We start from the raw sequence: 18,932 nt of genomic DNA on the forward strand, positions 1-18,932 counted from the left end.
TTAAATAGTTTAAGATCAAGCTATACATACTGATCAAAATGGTATTACCTGCTTAGATTAGCTGTTGTGAGAGACATTGTTGGAAATAGAGGCACATTCGCTGAACATCACGGTCAGGCACTTCCTTTGGTTTGGTTACAAAGAATTTAACTAATCAAATTCCAATGCAATGTCCTAAAAGGACCATCATTAGGTAACCATAGAAACACCATGAAATCCTCCTTGAACAAAGTCTAGTGGTGTGCTATTTGCTGCCAGATCTGGTGATCAATATCATACGAGTGGATTGCGGGAGACCTTGATGTTAATATGTAGTGTAAGACTATAATTATTTGGTTTTGTTGCATGACTCACAAGCAGAAAGTCCACCACAAAGTTCAATTGAAACCTACGCCTCTGAATAATGTATATGGGGAAACATGTACTGTATGAGCTTTGAAATGCAATGATAGAACATATGTGAGCAAGAAAGCACAGCACGTTTATCTATATCACATTATCTACACTACGCCCTCTGTCTGCATTTATGAATGTGACACATCATGGGATCGAATAGGAACTCCTCAGATTGCATCAGTTATATGCATAAATGTTTTAAACTGAACAGACTAAATATTAAAGGGGTCATGACATGCCTTTTTTAATTATTTTAATATGTCCCTTGAGGTTCAATTATACTACAAGTAGGGGCCTGGGTTGCTCAGTGGTAAAGACGCTGGCTACCACTCCTGGAGTTCGCTAGTTCGAATCCTTGGGCACGCTGAGTGACTCCAGCCAGGTCTCCTAAGCAACCAAATAGGCCCAGTTGCTGGGGAGGGTAGAGTCACATGGGGTAACCTCCTCGTGGTCACTATAATGTAGTTCGTTCTCAGTGGGGTGCATAGTGAGTTGAGCGTGGATGCTGCGGTGGATAGCGTGAAGCCTCCACATGCGCTATGTCTCCATGGCAATGTGCTCAACCAGCCACGTGATAAGATACGTGAGTTGACGATCTCAGATGCAGAGGCAGCTGAGATTCGTCCAAAGCCACCCAGATTTATTCAAATCACTACGCGTCCATGAGGACTTAAAAGCACAATGGGAGTTGGGCATGCCAAATTGGGAGAAAAAGGGGAAAAAATCCACAAAAAAAAATATATTATAATATGAGTAAAGGTCATTGCACCAAAAACAGTCCAATATTTGTCAAACATGGTAATTTTCCACCCTTATTCTGATCCTCTATCAGAAACGCTAGGTTTTGTTGCTGCTTCTCCTTTAAGACTTGACAGTAAACACCCACTGTTGTGATTGGCTCTCTGCTCTTGACAGACCTGCTCTCTACTTGCCATCTCACTGCTACTGGACGGGGCTACGGAAGTAATAAGATAAAGTAGGTGTTGATGTGTTGTTGTGTAAGCGGTCAGATGCAAATGACTTCCACATTGTGATATCACAATGTGGAGGAAGTAGAGAACAAGTCTTTTTGGCTGCTTGGTTTCAACAAATACTCTTATTGCAGTGAGGAGGTAGTTTTGAGTTCTGAAACTTACAGTATGTTTTTATAGAACAATTAACTTTTAAATGTCAAAAGATCAAGGAAAATTTTATTTCTCATATCATGACCCCATTAAATGCAAAGTAATCTCTTCAGTAATCAAATACTTGAAGTAACTATTCGGATTACCAACTATTTAAACTGTCACTGTAGTGGAACACAGTTAACAATATTTAGCATTTTAATATGTAACGCTGTTACATATATTCTGTTACTCCCCAACAATGCCCATAACTAAATGCCCATAAGCAAAGATGTCCATATATAATCATATAATTCCAGGGATTCCTGCAACTACCATTGTGATTAATGGGAATGCTAATGGAGAGCTTTCTCCAAGTATTTTAGACCTTCTTGAATCTCATGCATGGTCTTAATTACTTCTTATTAATTGTTATCACTATTCTCTACAAATATGACAAAAAAATAAAGAGAATTGAGATGAAGGAATTAGATGAAACTTTCAGAGCGGATGGAAAGATAAATAAATTGCCCTTCAGCTGACAAGGAGATCAATCAGGCAGATGACTTGATGGATTAAAGGTAGGTTAGCAAGCATGAAGAAGACCACCAGGCCACTCATCTGTCATAACGAGGAAATGGACAGGGGCTCGTGGTGAAGAGACATTTAAGCGCACTGAGGAAAAGCGTTGTGCCATTGGAAGCCGCTTAAAGACTCAGCTGTTGTTTGTGGTCGTCAAGGCTACCTAAAGCCTTGTATTTCACATCTAATTTCATAGTTGTTTTGGAGAGCAGGTCTGCCTGGCTCACCCTTGAAAACGGCTAATCCCTGAAAGTTCAGGTGGCCCTCCTTAGCAAGAAAACGGCATACCAGAGCCATCAGGAGAAAAGGCAGGTTCCTCACTGCTGATGATTAAAAATAAGATCTTTTCATCCATCTAACATTTATTAGCATCACAGAAAAATGCCAATTGTGACCCTAGAGATGCTCATTACAATATTACAATATTGTAGTTACAGTTTATTTCAGTTAGTTGTTCAGAAGATTTTCAGTCATTCTGAATGAAAAAATAAATGTAGTATGCCTCACTTTAAATATTAAAAACATCAATATCAAAAAGTGTCATAAAATAGTACATGTGACTCATGCGTGATATTCCAAGTCTTCTGAAAACATATGATAGGTTTTGGTGAGAAACAACCCGAAATTAAAGCATCAAAGTGAGACTGTTCACTGACTTTGTCTTGAAATAACAGACTGACATATTCACTGAAATATCTCTTTTTGTTGTTTGCAGAATTAAAAAGGTCAAATGTCTTTGCCATGAGGAATTCTCACTTTTCATTCTGGATGTTTTTTTGTTTTTGGCACCATTCTGAGTAAACTCTAGAGACTCTTGTGTGTGAAAATCCCAGGAGATCAGCAGTTACAGAAATACTCAAACCAGCCTGTCTGGCACCAACAATCATGCCACGGTCAAAATCCCTGAGACCAAATTTTTTCCCCATTCTGATGGTTGATGTGAACATTAAGTGAAAATCCTAACCTGTATCTGCATGATTTTATGCACTACTGCCGCACGATTGGCTGATTAGATAATGTCATGGATAAGAAGGTTTACAGGAGTACCTTAAAAAAAAAGGTGTTGTGTATATACATATATGTTGGTGCCAGATGTGCTGGTTTGAGTATTTCAGTAACTGCTGATATTCTGGGATTTTCACACACAACTATATACATATATATAAAACTGACATATACTAAGAAAATCTTAAATTCATGTTAAAACGATAGTTCACCAAAAATGAAAATTCTCTCATCATCTTCTCACCCTCATGCCGATGTGTTTGACTTTCTTTCTTCTGCAAAACACAAAGATTTTTTAGTAGAATATCTCAGCTCAGTAGGTCCATACAATGCAAGTAGATGGGTGCCAAATTTCGACAGTTCCAAAATCCACATAAGGGCAACATAAAGGTACTCCAGATGACTCCAGTGGTCAGAGCCGGCCCAAGGCATAAGCGAACTAAGCGGCTGCTTAGGGCCCCGGTGGCCACCAGGGGGCCTCAAGAGCACTTTTATTTTTGATTTTATTTTTTTTTTGTGATTATACTGTCAATGGACAATGGTAATTATACAAAAACGCAATATTAAATGCAATATTATGTTAACGGGCTGCAGGTTGCAAGCACATTCAGACAGCAAAACAGCAATGTCACAAAAAAGGACATATCCTCTGGTGCAGAGAAAAGAAAAAAGAAGAAAACAGAGGAAGAGAAAAACAGCACGATAAAGGTATGTTAAGTAGCTAGGCTAAGTTATGAGCTAACATTAGCTGGCTAGTTAGTTAACATAGCCTATGTTGCATATCTTCTTTTTTAGGAAAGTTTGATTAATCATCCGTAAATAGCCTTGACGTCTTAATATATTATAGTACAACATATTACTTAGCTAGTTTTAGATTAAAGTTTTTGTCTTCTGTGTAAAAATAACTTTCCTGGGTATATATTTTTGTAATAAAAATAAGCTTCTGTTGCATAAACTTTGTACTGATAACAACTTAACATTATTTACATTAGTCTACCATTTTGGGGTCTATGCTATTATATTCCAATATCATTATGCCTCAGTTAGCTAGTTATAGATTAAGAGTTGTTGTTTTAGGAGTACAGATGGCTTGCTGCTGTGTATAATAATTTGTGTTGAGAAAATAACTTATTTTGTCAAATATTCTGTCAAATATGTACTCTTACGAAACTTCCCTAGGAGCACTGTTGAAATATTTTGGACGTGGGGCACAACCAACGCCACCTGCCCCAAGTTCCAGTGCTACAGCTGATGATGATTTTTCAACAATCCCAGATCAATATATTTATATGGATAAACCATGCCTTTGTTTTTGACAGACAGTTGCATTAACTTCTAATATGACATCTAACATGGCTAGCTTTTATTATTATTTTCATCTTTCATCAGGTCCATCCTCTGCATGCGAGGAGCACTTCCCAGCACGTGCATCCACTGATGTGGTCATCTATCCTGTCTGTCTCAGAAAGGACTGATGTGGTAAGCAGAGGGTCACTGTCTATAAAGGAAAACTTCACATTCCCTGAAAAACCTGATGGCCGAAGCTTCCACTACCACTACACCTACAGAAAATAAATTAATGGGGAAAAAATGTAAGTGGAGCTGCTCACTTATTCAAAAAGAAATGATACTGTCTACAGCTTCTGCTGCAAATTGTTCTCTATGAAGTACACAAAACTGTTAACAGAGGATCAACAGGATTGGGTAAATATAGGTGTGCTACTGTTACATTTAAAACCGTAGAAGGATAAAATCATGCCAGGCAGACATTGGTATGTTGTAAGCAACACAGCTACAACTAATCAAATGGATTAGGGGTGTGTTAGATTTATAGTGTGCGAATAATCAAGCATTGACAATAGTCAATCATATTGGCGGCACCGAGGGGCCCCCAAATCAAATTCTGCTTAGGGCCCCATAAAGGTTTGGGCCGGCCCTGCCAGTGGTTAAACTCACTTGTGCTCACTTTGTGGATTTTAGAGCTTCAAAATCTTGGCACCCATTCACTTGCATTGTGAGGAATTGCACAGCTGAAATAATCAATTACTGGTCTGCTGAAGAAAGTAAGTCATACTCATCTGGGATGCCAGGAGGGTGAGTAAATCATGAGAGCATTTTAACTTTGGAGTGAACTATCCCTTTAATTTTTTTATTTCACTTTCTACATAAATTATTGTCAATATTTAAACTGTCTGAATCAAATAACAAAACAGAAGCACTATTGTCTCAGTGGGGGTTGTTTAGACCCTTCTGTATATACATGTATTTTATTGGTGTCTCAGCTAGCTTCATTTTTTGGAGGAAAGAAAGAGAAAGGATGCTAACCAGCGTGATGCATCTGCTAACACTTAGAAAGATTCTGAACTCTGCCACGTCAGTGCAATAACCAACAGGCCTCTCCAACCAACTGTAAATCAACTGCTGAGAGATGAAAGACCTTAGTGCAAAGGGACTGCACAGCCAAAATAGAAGCCACGCGACAAGTCAGCTAGAAGAAATAAACCCTTCGTCCATTGTGTGCCTTCACTTTGGTTTTGACCATTTATAGAGTGGATTTGTTTGATTCCCATGCACGATCAGGGAACTTACAATAGTGCTGAGCTCCATTGAGTTTATTTTCAGTCAATGAAGTTAAACAAGAGAAAATGAACTTCTGAACTCATTTCAGTTCTGACTGGCACACAAAAAACACTGGTACTTTTGTAAAGGTATAACTCACCCAAACAATGAACATTGTCATAATTTACTCACCCACGTGTTTTTCCAAACCATGTTACTTTTTTGTAAAAACAAAAGAAGAATTTTAAATGAAGATTCCTGTCCTTTGTGTTCATACAGCACCATCTTGTGGACAATACCTAATAACGCCTCTTTATAGCAACAACAACAAAGATATATTTTAAGGAGCCCCGGAACACTAGCCTGACCATATTGAACACTCGTTCTATTCTCATTCTTTTGCAGTTATGGAGTACACAGTGGCAGATAGTTGTCTGCACATTTCAAGCAGATGAATAGAAAATACAACAGGACATGAAGCAGAAATAATTATCAACCATAGATAGGAAAATACATCAGTGTAAAGGACACTATATAAACAGATTTCTAGAACCAAGAATACAGAAAACAGATAGTTGTTTACCATTCTTTATCCAGAGACTGTTTTTTCTCAAAAAGAGCTGCCTATTTTGGATTTTTCTGGAGAGATTGAACATTCGTTGAATGTTGTGAAAGCATTTTTTCCATTGGGTGCATATTTCTGCTGGCATTATCTATAATGTTAAACAAAATCCACTACATAGCGGCTCATGAGAGTATGTAGTTTTAGTCAGAGAAACTGGCAGAGAACAAAAGTTTGTTGCCCTCTATGAAACTATGTCTGAGGTAAAAATCAAACGCTCCAGCTAATCTATTATCAGTTTTATTGCAGCAGGATTTCAGTATCAAAAATTAAGATACTGTAATCAAATGACTTTTTAGTCAACATAGTATAACATATTAGAATTTAAATTCTTGTAATCAGATTACGGTTACTGACATTCAATTAAAGTAAATACTTTTTAGTACATTACTTCCACTAAAGTAATATGTATCCATCCATCGTCAACCGCTTATCCTGTGTACAGGGTCGCGGGGGGCTGGAGCCTATCCCAGCTAACATTGGGCGAAAGGCGGGGGACACCCTGGACAGGTCGCCAGTAGTAATATGTATAATACATTTATTATATATGAATTCTTATGTACATCCATTAGCGTTTCTGTGACAGCTGAAGGGTGTGAGACAATGAATGATGAGGGAATGTAGATTTTGAAGTTGAGCGAAAAAACAAGTGATTTACAAAGTAACTTAATAAATAGTAATGTGAACTTTTTAGATGGAAGTAATAATTAAAGAATAATAATTACATTTTAGAGAATGTCATTTTTTGTGGATAACTTATTTTGAGTAACTAACCCAGCACTGGTTATAATATAAAGAGACCACTTAAAATTTTCTCTGCATTTTATGCCAGCTTACATGAAAGTATTTTAACAATGAAAAAGTGACACACTTCATCTTTAAGGTCCATGTCTGTGAGAATGAGGTCCCAGAATTGAGTCTCCAGTACCTAGATGGGCAATTCAAATACTTCTGTCACTTTAAGCAGAAAACTTCAGGGACAGCCACTTAATTATGACTCAAATGCAGATATTAAAATACTTGAGCGTAGTGTTACTTTAAATGACACACAGCACAAGGCCACTAACAAAGCAAGATTGAACATCTGTGGGTATGGAAACTATTTTGTGTCTTTCTATTGTTACATCTGAGGAGCAAACTTGATTTAGAACAAATAATAGTGTTTGTGATAGACAATCCCTAAAAACAAGACAGAAATAATGCAGGAGAATTAAATATATATATAAATATAAACACACACCACAATTTATATGTTTTGTAGAAAGGAAATATGCAATACACAGTTTATTCACAATTTACAAAAAGCTAATCTCATTTCTACTTTAATACCATTAACATTTCATGGTCATTTAAGAAGACAAAACAAAACTTAGAGAATATAATGAAGAGGCCCCAAATAACAAGTGACTGTTTTGGTTCTTACCATTAAAGAAAGGTTTAAAATCGATACTGCTGCATAGTGGCGGGACAGATTTATGACAAGTCGAACGTGTGATGGTCATGCTGAACCAAAATACATCAAGTGCTAAAACACCACAAATAGACTACTGTTAGGTAGCATTTACATGTCTTAAAGACTATATTTTGCTCCAAAGCCTCACAACTCAAGTTATAGATGAGGAAGGAAGGTTTTTAAAAATTATACAAATAAAAAGGGGTAAATCTAACTTTTACAATTGGTTTCACAGAAAAATGCACCAAGCTGGCACCACACAGGAACAATTATGGCCATTTGACAGATCGAGATCTGGACAGAGCTGGAGTATCAAAGCACAATGGATTATACAAAATAGCCTGGACGTTAAATTGTTTGGTGGAACGTTTTGAAAATTAACATTTACAAATCTGGCATAGAATGCAGCTAATTAAAGATGTCTTCTGATGCCTGATGTCTTACAACTCTTGCATCTCCAAAACGTGTACCACAACTAAACATCACACTAAAATAAGCTTGAAATGGATGATTGGATGGGCAAGACTGCAATTCAAATCTATACGGATACTGAAGTATGTGCTCTGGAAGTTACAAAAGGAAATAAATTACAATAGAAAAACAAAATGCAGTGCAAAAGGAGTGATGAGTGCAAAAGTATGGCTGCAAGAACCAATAACAACCTCTTTGTCTTTTATACAAGCTGGTAAGATTGATTAATTCCGATACAAACGTAGCTTACAATACAATCTTAATTTGAATTTGGATCATAATTTACTCTTAGTACAAAACACATTTAAAAAAAAAAAAACTTTATCTTGCATGTGGCTCATATACAATCAAGTCAAGCCTAAATCAGTTTATATATTTGATTAAATTTGTACAAAGACCTGGGAGGATCCCTCTGATACAATATAGGGGGATTTAGGCTAGGTCACAACACGACTAGCCTCAAGAACAGTGCTACAGATCTTTTGAGTGTGTGTGTGTGTGTGGTGAGGGAATGAACAATGTATGGGAAATCCTTTTCAGTCCATTACAATGAGAAATTGCTGGTTAAAAGACTCCCTGGTTAGTCTTCTCATATAAAACCTCCCTTTCTAAATAAAACTTCTGTTAATAACCACAGTGAGATCAATAGCCTTACATACAAAGAACCAAAGAGAGCCTGCCTCCGTAGAACGGGTTAAAACAATAGTGTGCAAAAAAAGCAGTGCCGCAGAATTGAGTCAATTAAAATCATTTGGTTTACATTAAGCGCAATTAAGCGAACACCTTTCAAACTCCCACCTGAACACGGAGGAAGAGAGAAAGAAGAATAAGTGCTTTTTATTTGACTCTAAGCTTGTTAAAAACATTCCATAACTGTGTGCAAGCTTAGCATATCTAGACTGTTCAGAATATTGCACCATTGATGGGAGAATAAAACATCAGGAGATGCAGCACCGATGTAAAATGAGTTTGAGCACCGCACAAGTGGAAAAGCTCTCCGGCCTCCACTCTCATACACTTCCGGTTTGGTCTGCAATACACATTGGTCACTCATTCAACTGTGGGTCACACAAATATTTATGATGTGAAACACAACTGCAAGCAAAGCACCCTTTCAAAAGCTACAAGTGCAAACTTTGACAAATGTTTTTGAATTGAAGATGCATTATATGAATGCATAAAGATGGCAGATTAAATTGTGCCTACGTGAATTTAAGTTCTCATTCCCTCCAAGAACGTAATGATTGATTGCAGAAACATAATTATAACTGCTGGTTTTTCATATTAAAAGGTATAATGCACTAAAAATGAAAATTCTGTCATCATTTACTCACCATTTTGTCATTCCAAACCACTCAGTCAGTGACAGCCTCAGTCACCACTCATTTTCACTGTATAGAAAAAAGATGCAATAAAAGTGAACGGTGACTTAGACTAATAACATTTCCTTTTTTTTGTGTTCCAAGGAAGAAAGAAGACATGTGGGTTTGGATCAACACCAGGATGAGTTAATGATAACCATTTTTTTCTCTTTGAGGTCTGACATTAAATATATTTGTAATCCCTTTGAGTGAGTGACCATGCGTGTTCCCCTCATGTTACAGTCTGTTCAAAAATTGCACACATTTGTTATGCCCACCAATTTAAAAAAAATATATATAATAATAATAACAATAATACTACATATCAGCCTATGGGAGGGAGTGATTTACCAAAAATCTTTCTAAACTACAACAATAAAAAAAGATTTATAGCTAAACAAATTTAAAAAAAAACTCCCTGACAAATATAATTATGTTTGGACCCTAAAAATGACTAAAGGTAGAAGAGAAAAACTAAACAAAACAAATATATAAAAGAAACTGCTTAGAGGTTTTGTTGTTTTCAGTATGTTTCCACAAAAACTCGAGAGATCTGGGAATCTGCAGCGCCACCAGTGGCTGGAGGACTCACTACCTGCGTCCAGGTAAGTGAACTCCGTTGAGAGAGGGAGGATAAGGCAGGACCAACTCCAGTTGTGCAAACAGGGAGAAGTGATCAGAGGGGATGTGGGGGTGTGGGCAACCACTAATATTGTTCTCAAGGAGCCAGTCTGTCTCCAAGGGTCCCAGGACGCCCAGCACGTTCAGTTGTGGCTTGGAGTAGAAGATGTAGTCAATGACACCCTAAATGGGGTTTAAAAAGTAGAGGAGGTAAGCACTGAAGAGTTACAATGTGAAGCACGCACACACAAATTTTACCAGTCACGTTTTGTTTCCCAGAGTAAGAAACTTCTATTGTGTCCAAGCAATCAAGATGTGACAAATTCTAACATCACAACACACATAAATTGTCATGGCTGAATGTAAAACGCTGGCCGATTTGGGACCATAGGGAGCAACTTAAAGGGATAGATCACTCAAAATGTTCTCATCATTTACTCATCTTCATACCACCCAGATGTGTATATCTTTCTATTTATTTGATTATATTAAAAATATTTCAGCTCTGTTGGTCCTCACAATGAAAGTGGATGGTGGTCAAAACTTTGAAGCTCCAAAAGCAGCATAAAAGTAATCAATTTGACTTTATTCTGACTTACTGTCTTCAGAAGCGGTATGATAGACGTGGGTGAGAAACTGATCAATATTTTAAGTCCTTTTTTACTATAAATATGTAGTACTGTGCAAAAGTTTTAGGCACTTGTGAAAAATGTTGCATATTGAGGATATCTTCAAAAATAATGCTATATATATAGTTTTCATTTATCTAGTAACATCATACAAAGTCCAGTAAACAAGCTAAATCAATATTTGGTGTGACCACCGTTGCCTTCAAAACAGCACCAATTCTCCAACTTACACCTGGACACAGTTTTTCTTGGTTGTTGGCAGATAGGATGTTCAAAGTTTCATGGAGAATTCACCACAGTTCTTTTATTTATTTAGACTGTCTCAATTGCGTCTGTCTCTTTATGTAATCTCAGACGGGCTCGATGTTCAGTGAGGTGATTTTGTGGGGACATGACATCTGTTTCAGGGCTCCCTGTTCTCCTATTCTAATCTTTTCTATTTGCAAAAGTAATGTTTGAGAGTCTAATATTTATATTTCCTATTGACAAACTAAACTGAAGATATAAATAACCATTTTAAGTCAAATGCTTTTGTGAAACATCTTATGTGCCAAAGACTTTTGTACAGTACTGTACTTTCACACAGTAGTACTGTTTTTTGCCGATCTGCTTCTTTGTGCATTTCACCACCAACATGGCCGTTGTGCAAATATGATTTATTTATTATTTTACTTACTCCTCCCCTTTTTTTTTCCCTTCTCCTCCCCAACCAGTAGGTGGTGATATGCACAAAGAACGAGAATCGGCAACAAAACGACAAACTCTCATGAATGTGCATAAGAGGGCTGTTTTTAGGAAAACTGTTAAGCAGCTGTTTTTTAATATAATTTATTATATTCATAACTAATATTTTGGTTTGTGTCCATCAAGTTCCAAATAAAATGTATAAAAAAAAAATTGGGGGTTGAATGTCCGAAAAGAAGAAAAAAAAAAAACCATAAGAGTAATTTGAGTGAATCAGTAATCACTGTTGTTACACACTGTATATTATTACACACTATACTGTATATACTCATTTTACTCATTCACTCAAATTACTCATACTGTGATGAAAGATTCTGGTCATGCATCTCTACTAGGAGTACATCTCTACATTTTTCTTACCTTGAAGTCAAAAGTGTAATTGGTGTAAGGCATGAGCCCGTTCTCATAGGCACTCTTCAGCTTGAAACCATGCGTGATCAGTCCATTAGATGTGCTGTTCTTGCCACTGCAGTTGAAGTTGGTCAGGCTGTCATTGTAGCGCAGCTCCTTGAAGTCTTTATGTGTGCAGTCCACCCCACCTGTGCTCAGGTACTCCACTACACCTACAGTTACATTCAAAGCAAACTTGATGCACATACCAAAAATACTATCAAACAGATGGATTAAAGAAAACATGACAGCAAAATTGACATGATTTACTTTGCTCCTGGTCCTATTTTGCATGATTCAGTGTATGTTTTCATAATCTTTGTATAAAATAACAAGTTTCAGTCTCTTAAAACCAAAGAGAATATATAATAATATTAATCATAAAAAAAATATTAACCAATGATATCATAGTCAACTTTTCACAATCCAATCAAATCTTGTTATTTAACGTTTTGTTTAACAAAATGAGAAAACGAGAAACAAGACTCCGTCTGTGACTCAGTTTAATGAGACCTACCAGAGTCAGGAAGCGAGTTGAGATCGGCACACAGCACCAGAGGAATGCCACTGGTTTCTCCAGACATGGAGGAGAGCTTCAGACTGAGAGAGGCCTTGTCTATAATATTCTTCACCTCTGACAGGAACATCATGGTCTGCACCAGCTTCACATCAGAGTACTCTGGGTCCCAGTGAATGTGAGCATTTGCCACTAGTAGGAGCTGTTTCTCCATACCATGAAGGGATTTACCTGCTGTAAGAGAAAAACGCATAATGAACTATAGATTATTTATTGCCATTTATTGTGTGCTATTTATCGTTGCCATTTTATTAAGCAATAAGTCACTGGAGGTCATGTGTTACAGTGATTTTACCACTTTACACCTTAGTTGACATAAAAGAACTGCAACAATAATCATTTTTTTCACATTATATATAATAAGACTGAGATATTTTGCATTACAGTCCTGAGAATTGGGGGGTGGGGGTAAAATGTAAATGTACTATAATTAGTCTTTATTTTCTTTACCCAAAATATAACTAATTTCTTTCTTTTGATTATTAAGCATTACCGGTAACTTACATGACACCTCTATTAACTCCTTTAGCTCCAGCAACACAGCCACCCCAATGTTGTCCTTGGTCATGACCCGATTTAACATAGCCTCCGAGCCCTCTGAATTGGCCATAGCCAGCTGGTTAAACTCGACTGTGTGTTTCTGCACAACGCTGAACCTGGCAGCAAGAAAAAGATGCAATCAAACATGCAACTCAGACATCAAAGAATTACTGCAAATGCTGCTGGTGACACTGATCTGTAAATCAATGTTCCCTCACTTTTCGGTCTTGTAGAATATTGCACATCCATCTACATGTTTCCTGTCGGATTCAGACATGGTTCTGGCACGGGACTTCGGACTGAAGAATCCATCATATCCCTGTTTATTGAGCTCCAGAAGGAAGTAGTTGTAATACTGTTCTGTCTCCACTTCCTGTATGTGACACAGCAGACTAAGTGACTGACAAACATTGACTATTTAAAGCTACCTGTTGCGCAGCACTAAACTGAAAACATTTTACCTTTAAAGAAAGAAAAAAAAAATCTAGGAGACCAATTTGGACTTTGGGTCTAAAGCTGAAGTGAGCAAACAAGTCTTAAACAAAATAATGATTGTTTTCAAACAGGTTTCCTAAACATTTCCCTAGTCTAGCCTAAAAAAACTCACGCCATTGGTTGAGCTAATGTTTCCATCTGGGGCTTGTAGAGTAATTTTTTTAATGTTTGTCAAGCACAAACCACAGTGTTTACGCTTTTTGTGTAAATCAACCTACATATGGGTTATTTGTGGTTTTCTCCTCATAGTTCACCCAAAAATGAACATTCTCTCATCATTTACTCAACCTCATGCCATCCCAGATGTATATTACTTTTTTTCTGCAGAACACAAATGAAGATATTAAGAATATTTCAGCTCTGTAGGTCCATACAATGCAAGTGAATGGTGGCCAGAACTTTGAAGCACTGAGGGGAAAAAAAGCACATAAAGGCAGCATAAAAGTAATCCATACAATTAGTTAAAAAAACATTAAATATTGACCTGTTTCTCACCCACACCCATCACATCAATTCTGAAGACATGGATTTAAACACTGGAGTCATATAGATTAATATTATGCTGCCTTTATGTGCTTTTTGAAGCTTTAAAGTTCTGGCCACCACTCACTTGCCTTGTATGGACCTACAGAGCTGAAATATTCTTCTAAAAATCTTAATTTTAGAAAGTCATACACATCTGGAATGGCATAAGGATGTGTAAATATTAAATAATGTTTTTAAGATGGGAGAAAGTATTTTAACATTAAAAAACACTTTAGCAGCTTTAAATTAATTAGCATTACCTGCAAGCTTATAATGTCTGCATTGCAGCTGAGGATCTCCTGCATTATGGCCTTTTTCCTGTAGCTCCATTTAAGGGCCCAGGACGGGCAGTAGCCATAGAGCTGGCGTGTGGCATACTTATCACACAGCACATTGTAGCACATTACGGTTAAATGGGCTAGAAAAAGAGGGGGGGAAAAATCAGGCAAGTATTCTCCTGCTTTGTTCAGGTTTTGCACCACTCTTAAGAAATGTCTACCTGTTGGTCTTGTCCTATCAGGCTCCTCCAGCACAATCCAGTTCCTGGACGGAGGTTGCTCTGTTGGGACTGAGCAAAGCAAATGCATTTCAGGACTAATATATACATGTTAATCATTCTATACATATCTCGATATTTATGTATTTGCTCTAAAATTGCTTAAAAGGGTGATTATTTTTTAGAGGAACCCTACAATTTAAATAAACAAATCATGTTTTACACACTGATGACGAATACATCTGGAATATTATATAATCCAGCGCTAAGCTCTAAAATTTACACTGTGTCAATTTTAGATAGGCCACAGGAAAAAAAGACCAGACATGGACAGATGTTTACAGCTAACATGTCTAAGACACCTACTGTACTTGATGGCACCAGCAAGATTGTCCAAAAAGTAGTTCAGCAGTCGGCGGGTGCCATCTGGCTCCTGGTAGAGGCTCATAATTTCTTGAGTAAGTGGATTGCCTGTTTAGATCCACACAAACAATGCTAAACATCAGTGGAAAATGCTCTCTACACAGTGATAATCTCAAGATGTTGCAATAACCCAAATAACCACTCACCTTTCAACCCCAGTGTTTGCAACTGAAACAGTTTCCCCAATTCGAAAGGCAGAATCCGCAACTGGTTGTTATTTAAAAGCAGTTCCCTGAGGAAAAAACAAATGAATTGTGAACAAACAATTTCATGTCCTATAACAGTCCAAGCAGTGAGCAGTGAAATGGCAATGAGAGAGCAGGTCAGTCAATAGCGGAGAGCACATCATAACAGTGGGCATTAACTGTCAAATCTTAAAGGAGATGCAGCACCAAAACCAAGTGCTTCTGACAGAGGGTCAGAATGAGTGTTGAAAATAATCATATATCACAAATATACTGCATGACTACTATTACTATTATTATAAGTGAACCTCAATTAACATTAAAAAGGCATGTCATGACCCCTTTAAATGGAACTAATGAACCATGGAAAGAATTTAAGCAGCTTTTGCTCCAAGCAGCTCACCTGAGAGACACCATGTTGCCAAGCTCTGCTGGCAGGCACCTGATCTTATTGGATGACAGATCCAAGAACACAAGGTTGTGCAGCTTGGCAATGTCAGGTGGGATGCGTGACAGAGCATTGTCACAGAGGTGCAGAGCAGTGAGATGGGTGAGAGACCAAAGGGTCGAGCTAAGACTGCGGACATTACCTGAGACAGACGCGAACATCAAAACATCAACAAAATACATAGGCTTAAGTTGAGACATTTGACTGAGAGACACATACCAGTTATTTCAAGTGCATCCCAGTTGGACTTTTTCCCACTGTTTGCCTCCTCAATGGACATGATAGTGTACATCCGCCTGGTATCAGACGGGTCATATTTCTCCTTGGGCATCCCTAGACCACTGTGTGAGGTAGAGACAAAGTCAGATTTATATGACATGACCTCAAATGTTTCATGTAAGACATGATACAGAGATATCAAATCTTTCTGAGTGATGTTTACGGTCTTGTTTAAACTGATAACGGACCTAACCCGGTATATTAATACTTCTTTCTAAAACAGCAGCTGTGCACAGCAGTATCTCCAAACTAAATGCTAAACATACCAAAACATTACAGCTGATACAGTACAGACAGAGATCGCCACAGTTTCCATTAAAATCATCAGCAGCAGCTCTCTCAACCATGTAAACAAAAAGAAGAAATTGGTCTCATATTATGCAGTTCGCTACAGGCTGGATATAAGAGCTGGTGAAACATGATTAGATACTGTGACGACCTACTAAACACACAAATATCAAACTGTATGGAAGAAACCATGGGTGTGTCTCACAACCTAGTGAGAAGCATACTTAGACAGCATGATGTCACACTGTATTTGTGTTCTAAAGGATTTCAATGCTGTCTAGGTAGGCAGCTTGATAGATTTTGAAACAGTCCCTGCTTTTAGAAACTCTGACGTCTCAGTTTGTTTTTGGTAACAAGTAAATTACTTTCAAAGAATGAACAAATAAACCTGTAGATTTAAATTACCTCGTTAACACGAACAGTCAAACAAAACTTCCTAAAAGTAGCACAGGTGACCATCCAAAATAACCCAATTTGAAACGCTACTACGAGCATTAACTGGATCACCTTAAATAAATAACTACCTTTGACTAAATATCTGATATTGATCTATTTTTCAGCAGGTCAACGGAAACAGATGGAAAATCATACCTAGCATGCAAGCTAACAAACAACTAGCTGTGTGCTATGCTAATGACCCAGTTACGCTTATCAATGTGGGTCATAATTGTGAGAAAAAAAAAGTGCCTTAGCACATACAATCGTGTTATTCGCTCATTTTTACAAAGCAATAAGCGTTCACTGTCTCTGCTTATTAAACAAACTGTCGAGTCGTTCTGCTAACCTATTTTGCTAGCAACATTAGCCACAGGCTGCTAAACTTACAAACCACTGAAAGATTAGACCTGAAATAACTCATGTATACGACTCATTAACTACCCAGCTAAACATTTCGATAATAATTGCACATTATTATAAAGTAAAGTTACTTTCAGCAGATAGTATTTCCTGGATATGAACAAAGAGACACAGGCTATATATTTGAGCAGTAGTTCACTTACAGGAAACCAGTTCAAAGGCAAAAAACAAAAACAAAAAAAAACTTTCACATTTACCTCCAATAGCATACCAACTCCTGAAGTCAGCTTTGCGTCTCACTTTGGGCTTTAATGTATTCGCTTATTCAGGATTTGCGGTTACGGTGTCATGGCGGAGGGTTTTTGGACAGCGTTAGTGCTGCTCTCCAAAACAAGTGTCCACGTGCACACATAAAGTGTCTCAAAAAACCAAACAGAGTTGCTGTCTACATAGAACGCAGCATATGCTGCCTAAAAATGAGGTTTAGGTAGATATCTCACTAGGCTTTGAGACGCAGACATCCCTATCCTTCTAATGACGTGTGATTTATAGTGTGGTCAAGAATGTTTTGGAAACAGTTAGACATATTCTGACACAATTGATATTGCAAATGCAATTAAAAGGATATTTCTTGCTACATTTGTCTTTTTCTGCGTTGTGAAAAGCCATATACCAATTAGACTGACTTATCTAGTATAACCCCAATTCCGAAAATGTTGAGAAAGTATGGAAAATGCTAATAAAAACAAAAAATTGTGATTTGTAAATTATATTCACCCTTTGATATATTGAAAGCACTGCAACTAAACATTATATGATGCTTTTCCTTGTGGATCTCCTTGTTTTTAATGTACAGTAATTTCGTATCAGATGATTGCGACACACTAAAAAAGTTGGGACAGTCGAGTGTTTACCACTGTGAAACATCACCATTTCTTATAATAACACTTATTAAGCATTTATGCACAGAAGACAGAAGTTTGTTAAGTTTAGAAAGTGGAATTTTCCCCCATTCATCCATTATGCAGTTCTTTGGCTGCACAATTGTATGGGGTCTTCATTGCTGGATGGTCTGCTTCATAATGCGCCACATATTCTCAATTGGAGACAGGTCAGGACTGCAGACAGGCCAATATAGCACCCACACTCTCTGCTTACACAGCCATAAACTTTAAATCTGGGCAGTATGTCGTTTTAAGTTGCCCTGCTGGAAAATGCAGGGACATCCCTGGAAAAGACGGTGTTGGATGGCAGTATATGTTGCTCCAATAGTTTTACATATCTTTTTGCATTAAAGGTGCCCTCACAGATGTGCGAGTTACCCATGCCATGAGCACTGACGCACCCCTGGCCCATACAGACACTGGCTTTTGGACCTGATGCTAATAACAGCTTGGATGGTCTTTTTCCTCTTTGGCATGGTGAACATAATAGTTTTCGGCTTCAGACCAAAAAACACAGTTCCATTGTTCTACTCTCCATCTATGAGACTGAGCCCAGAGAAGTTGGCAGCGCTTCTGGACAGAGTTGATGTAGGGCTTCTGCTTTGCATAGTAAAGTCTTAACTTGCATCTGTGGATGCAGTGGTGAATGGTGTTGACTAACATAGGTTTACTAAAGTAATCCCAAATCCATATTCATGATATTCATTACAAATTAATGATGTTTTAAACAGTGATGTCTGAAGTGGTTTTTAACTTGCCCTTCATGCAGAGATTTTACCAGATTCCTTGAATCTTTTAACTATATTGTGCACTGTAGAGGGTGAAATGCCCAAAATCCTTACTTCAAGTCAAGTGGTTTTTACAATTTGTCTTTGGGGAACATCTGTTGGCAAATTGACAAGTCTCCAGTGATACTTACTCTTGAGGGACTTTGGAGGCTCCTTATACAGCATACAGTACTATGGCACAATTGCCTCATCTGTTTAACATCTCCTGTT

General features: G+C 37.6%; 1 protein-coding gene across 1 annotated transcript; it reads right to left on the reverse strand.

Moving 5' to 3' along the window:
* Window positions 1-7,518: 7,518 nt before the first annotated feature.
* Window positions 7,519-17,388, reverse strand: LOC127617300 (CCR4-NOT transcription complex subunit 6-like). The gene is made up of 12 exons (XM_052089261.1): window positions 17,248-17,388; window positions 15,845-15,966; window positions 15,581-15,767; window positions 15,139-15,224; window positions 14,936-15,040; window positions 14,573-14,641; window positions 14,334-14,491; window positions 13,272-13,426; window positions 13,018-13,169; window positions 12,454-12,687; window positions 11,907-12,109; window positions 7,519-10,356 (listed from the first exon to the last, which is right to left on the reverse strand). The coding sequence occupies exons 2-12, from the start codon at window positions 15,954-15,956 to the stop codon at window positions 10,144-10,146; spliced, it is 1,674 nt and encodes a 557-aa protein (XP_051945221.1). The 5' UTR covers window positions 15,957-15,966; window positions 17,248-17,388; the 3' UTR covers window positions 7,519-10,143.
* Between the last annotated feature and the right edge of the window lie 1,544 nt (window positions 17,389-18,932).

Source organism: Xyrauchen texanus, chromosome 23 (genome assembly GCF_025860055.1).
Source record: "Xyrauchen texanus isolate HMW12.3.18 chromosome 23, RBS_HiC_50CHRs, whole genome shotgun sequence".
Taxonomy (NCBI): domain Eukaryota; kingdom Metazoa; phylum Chordata; class Actinopteri; order Cypriniformes; family Catostomidae; genus Xyrauchen; species Xyrauchen texanus.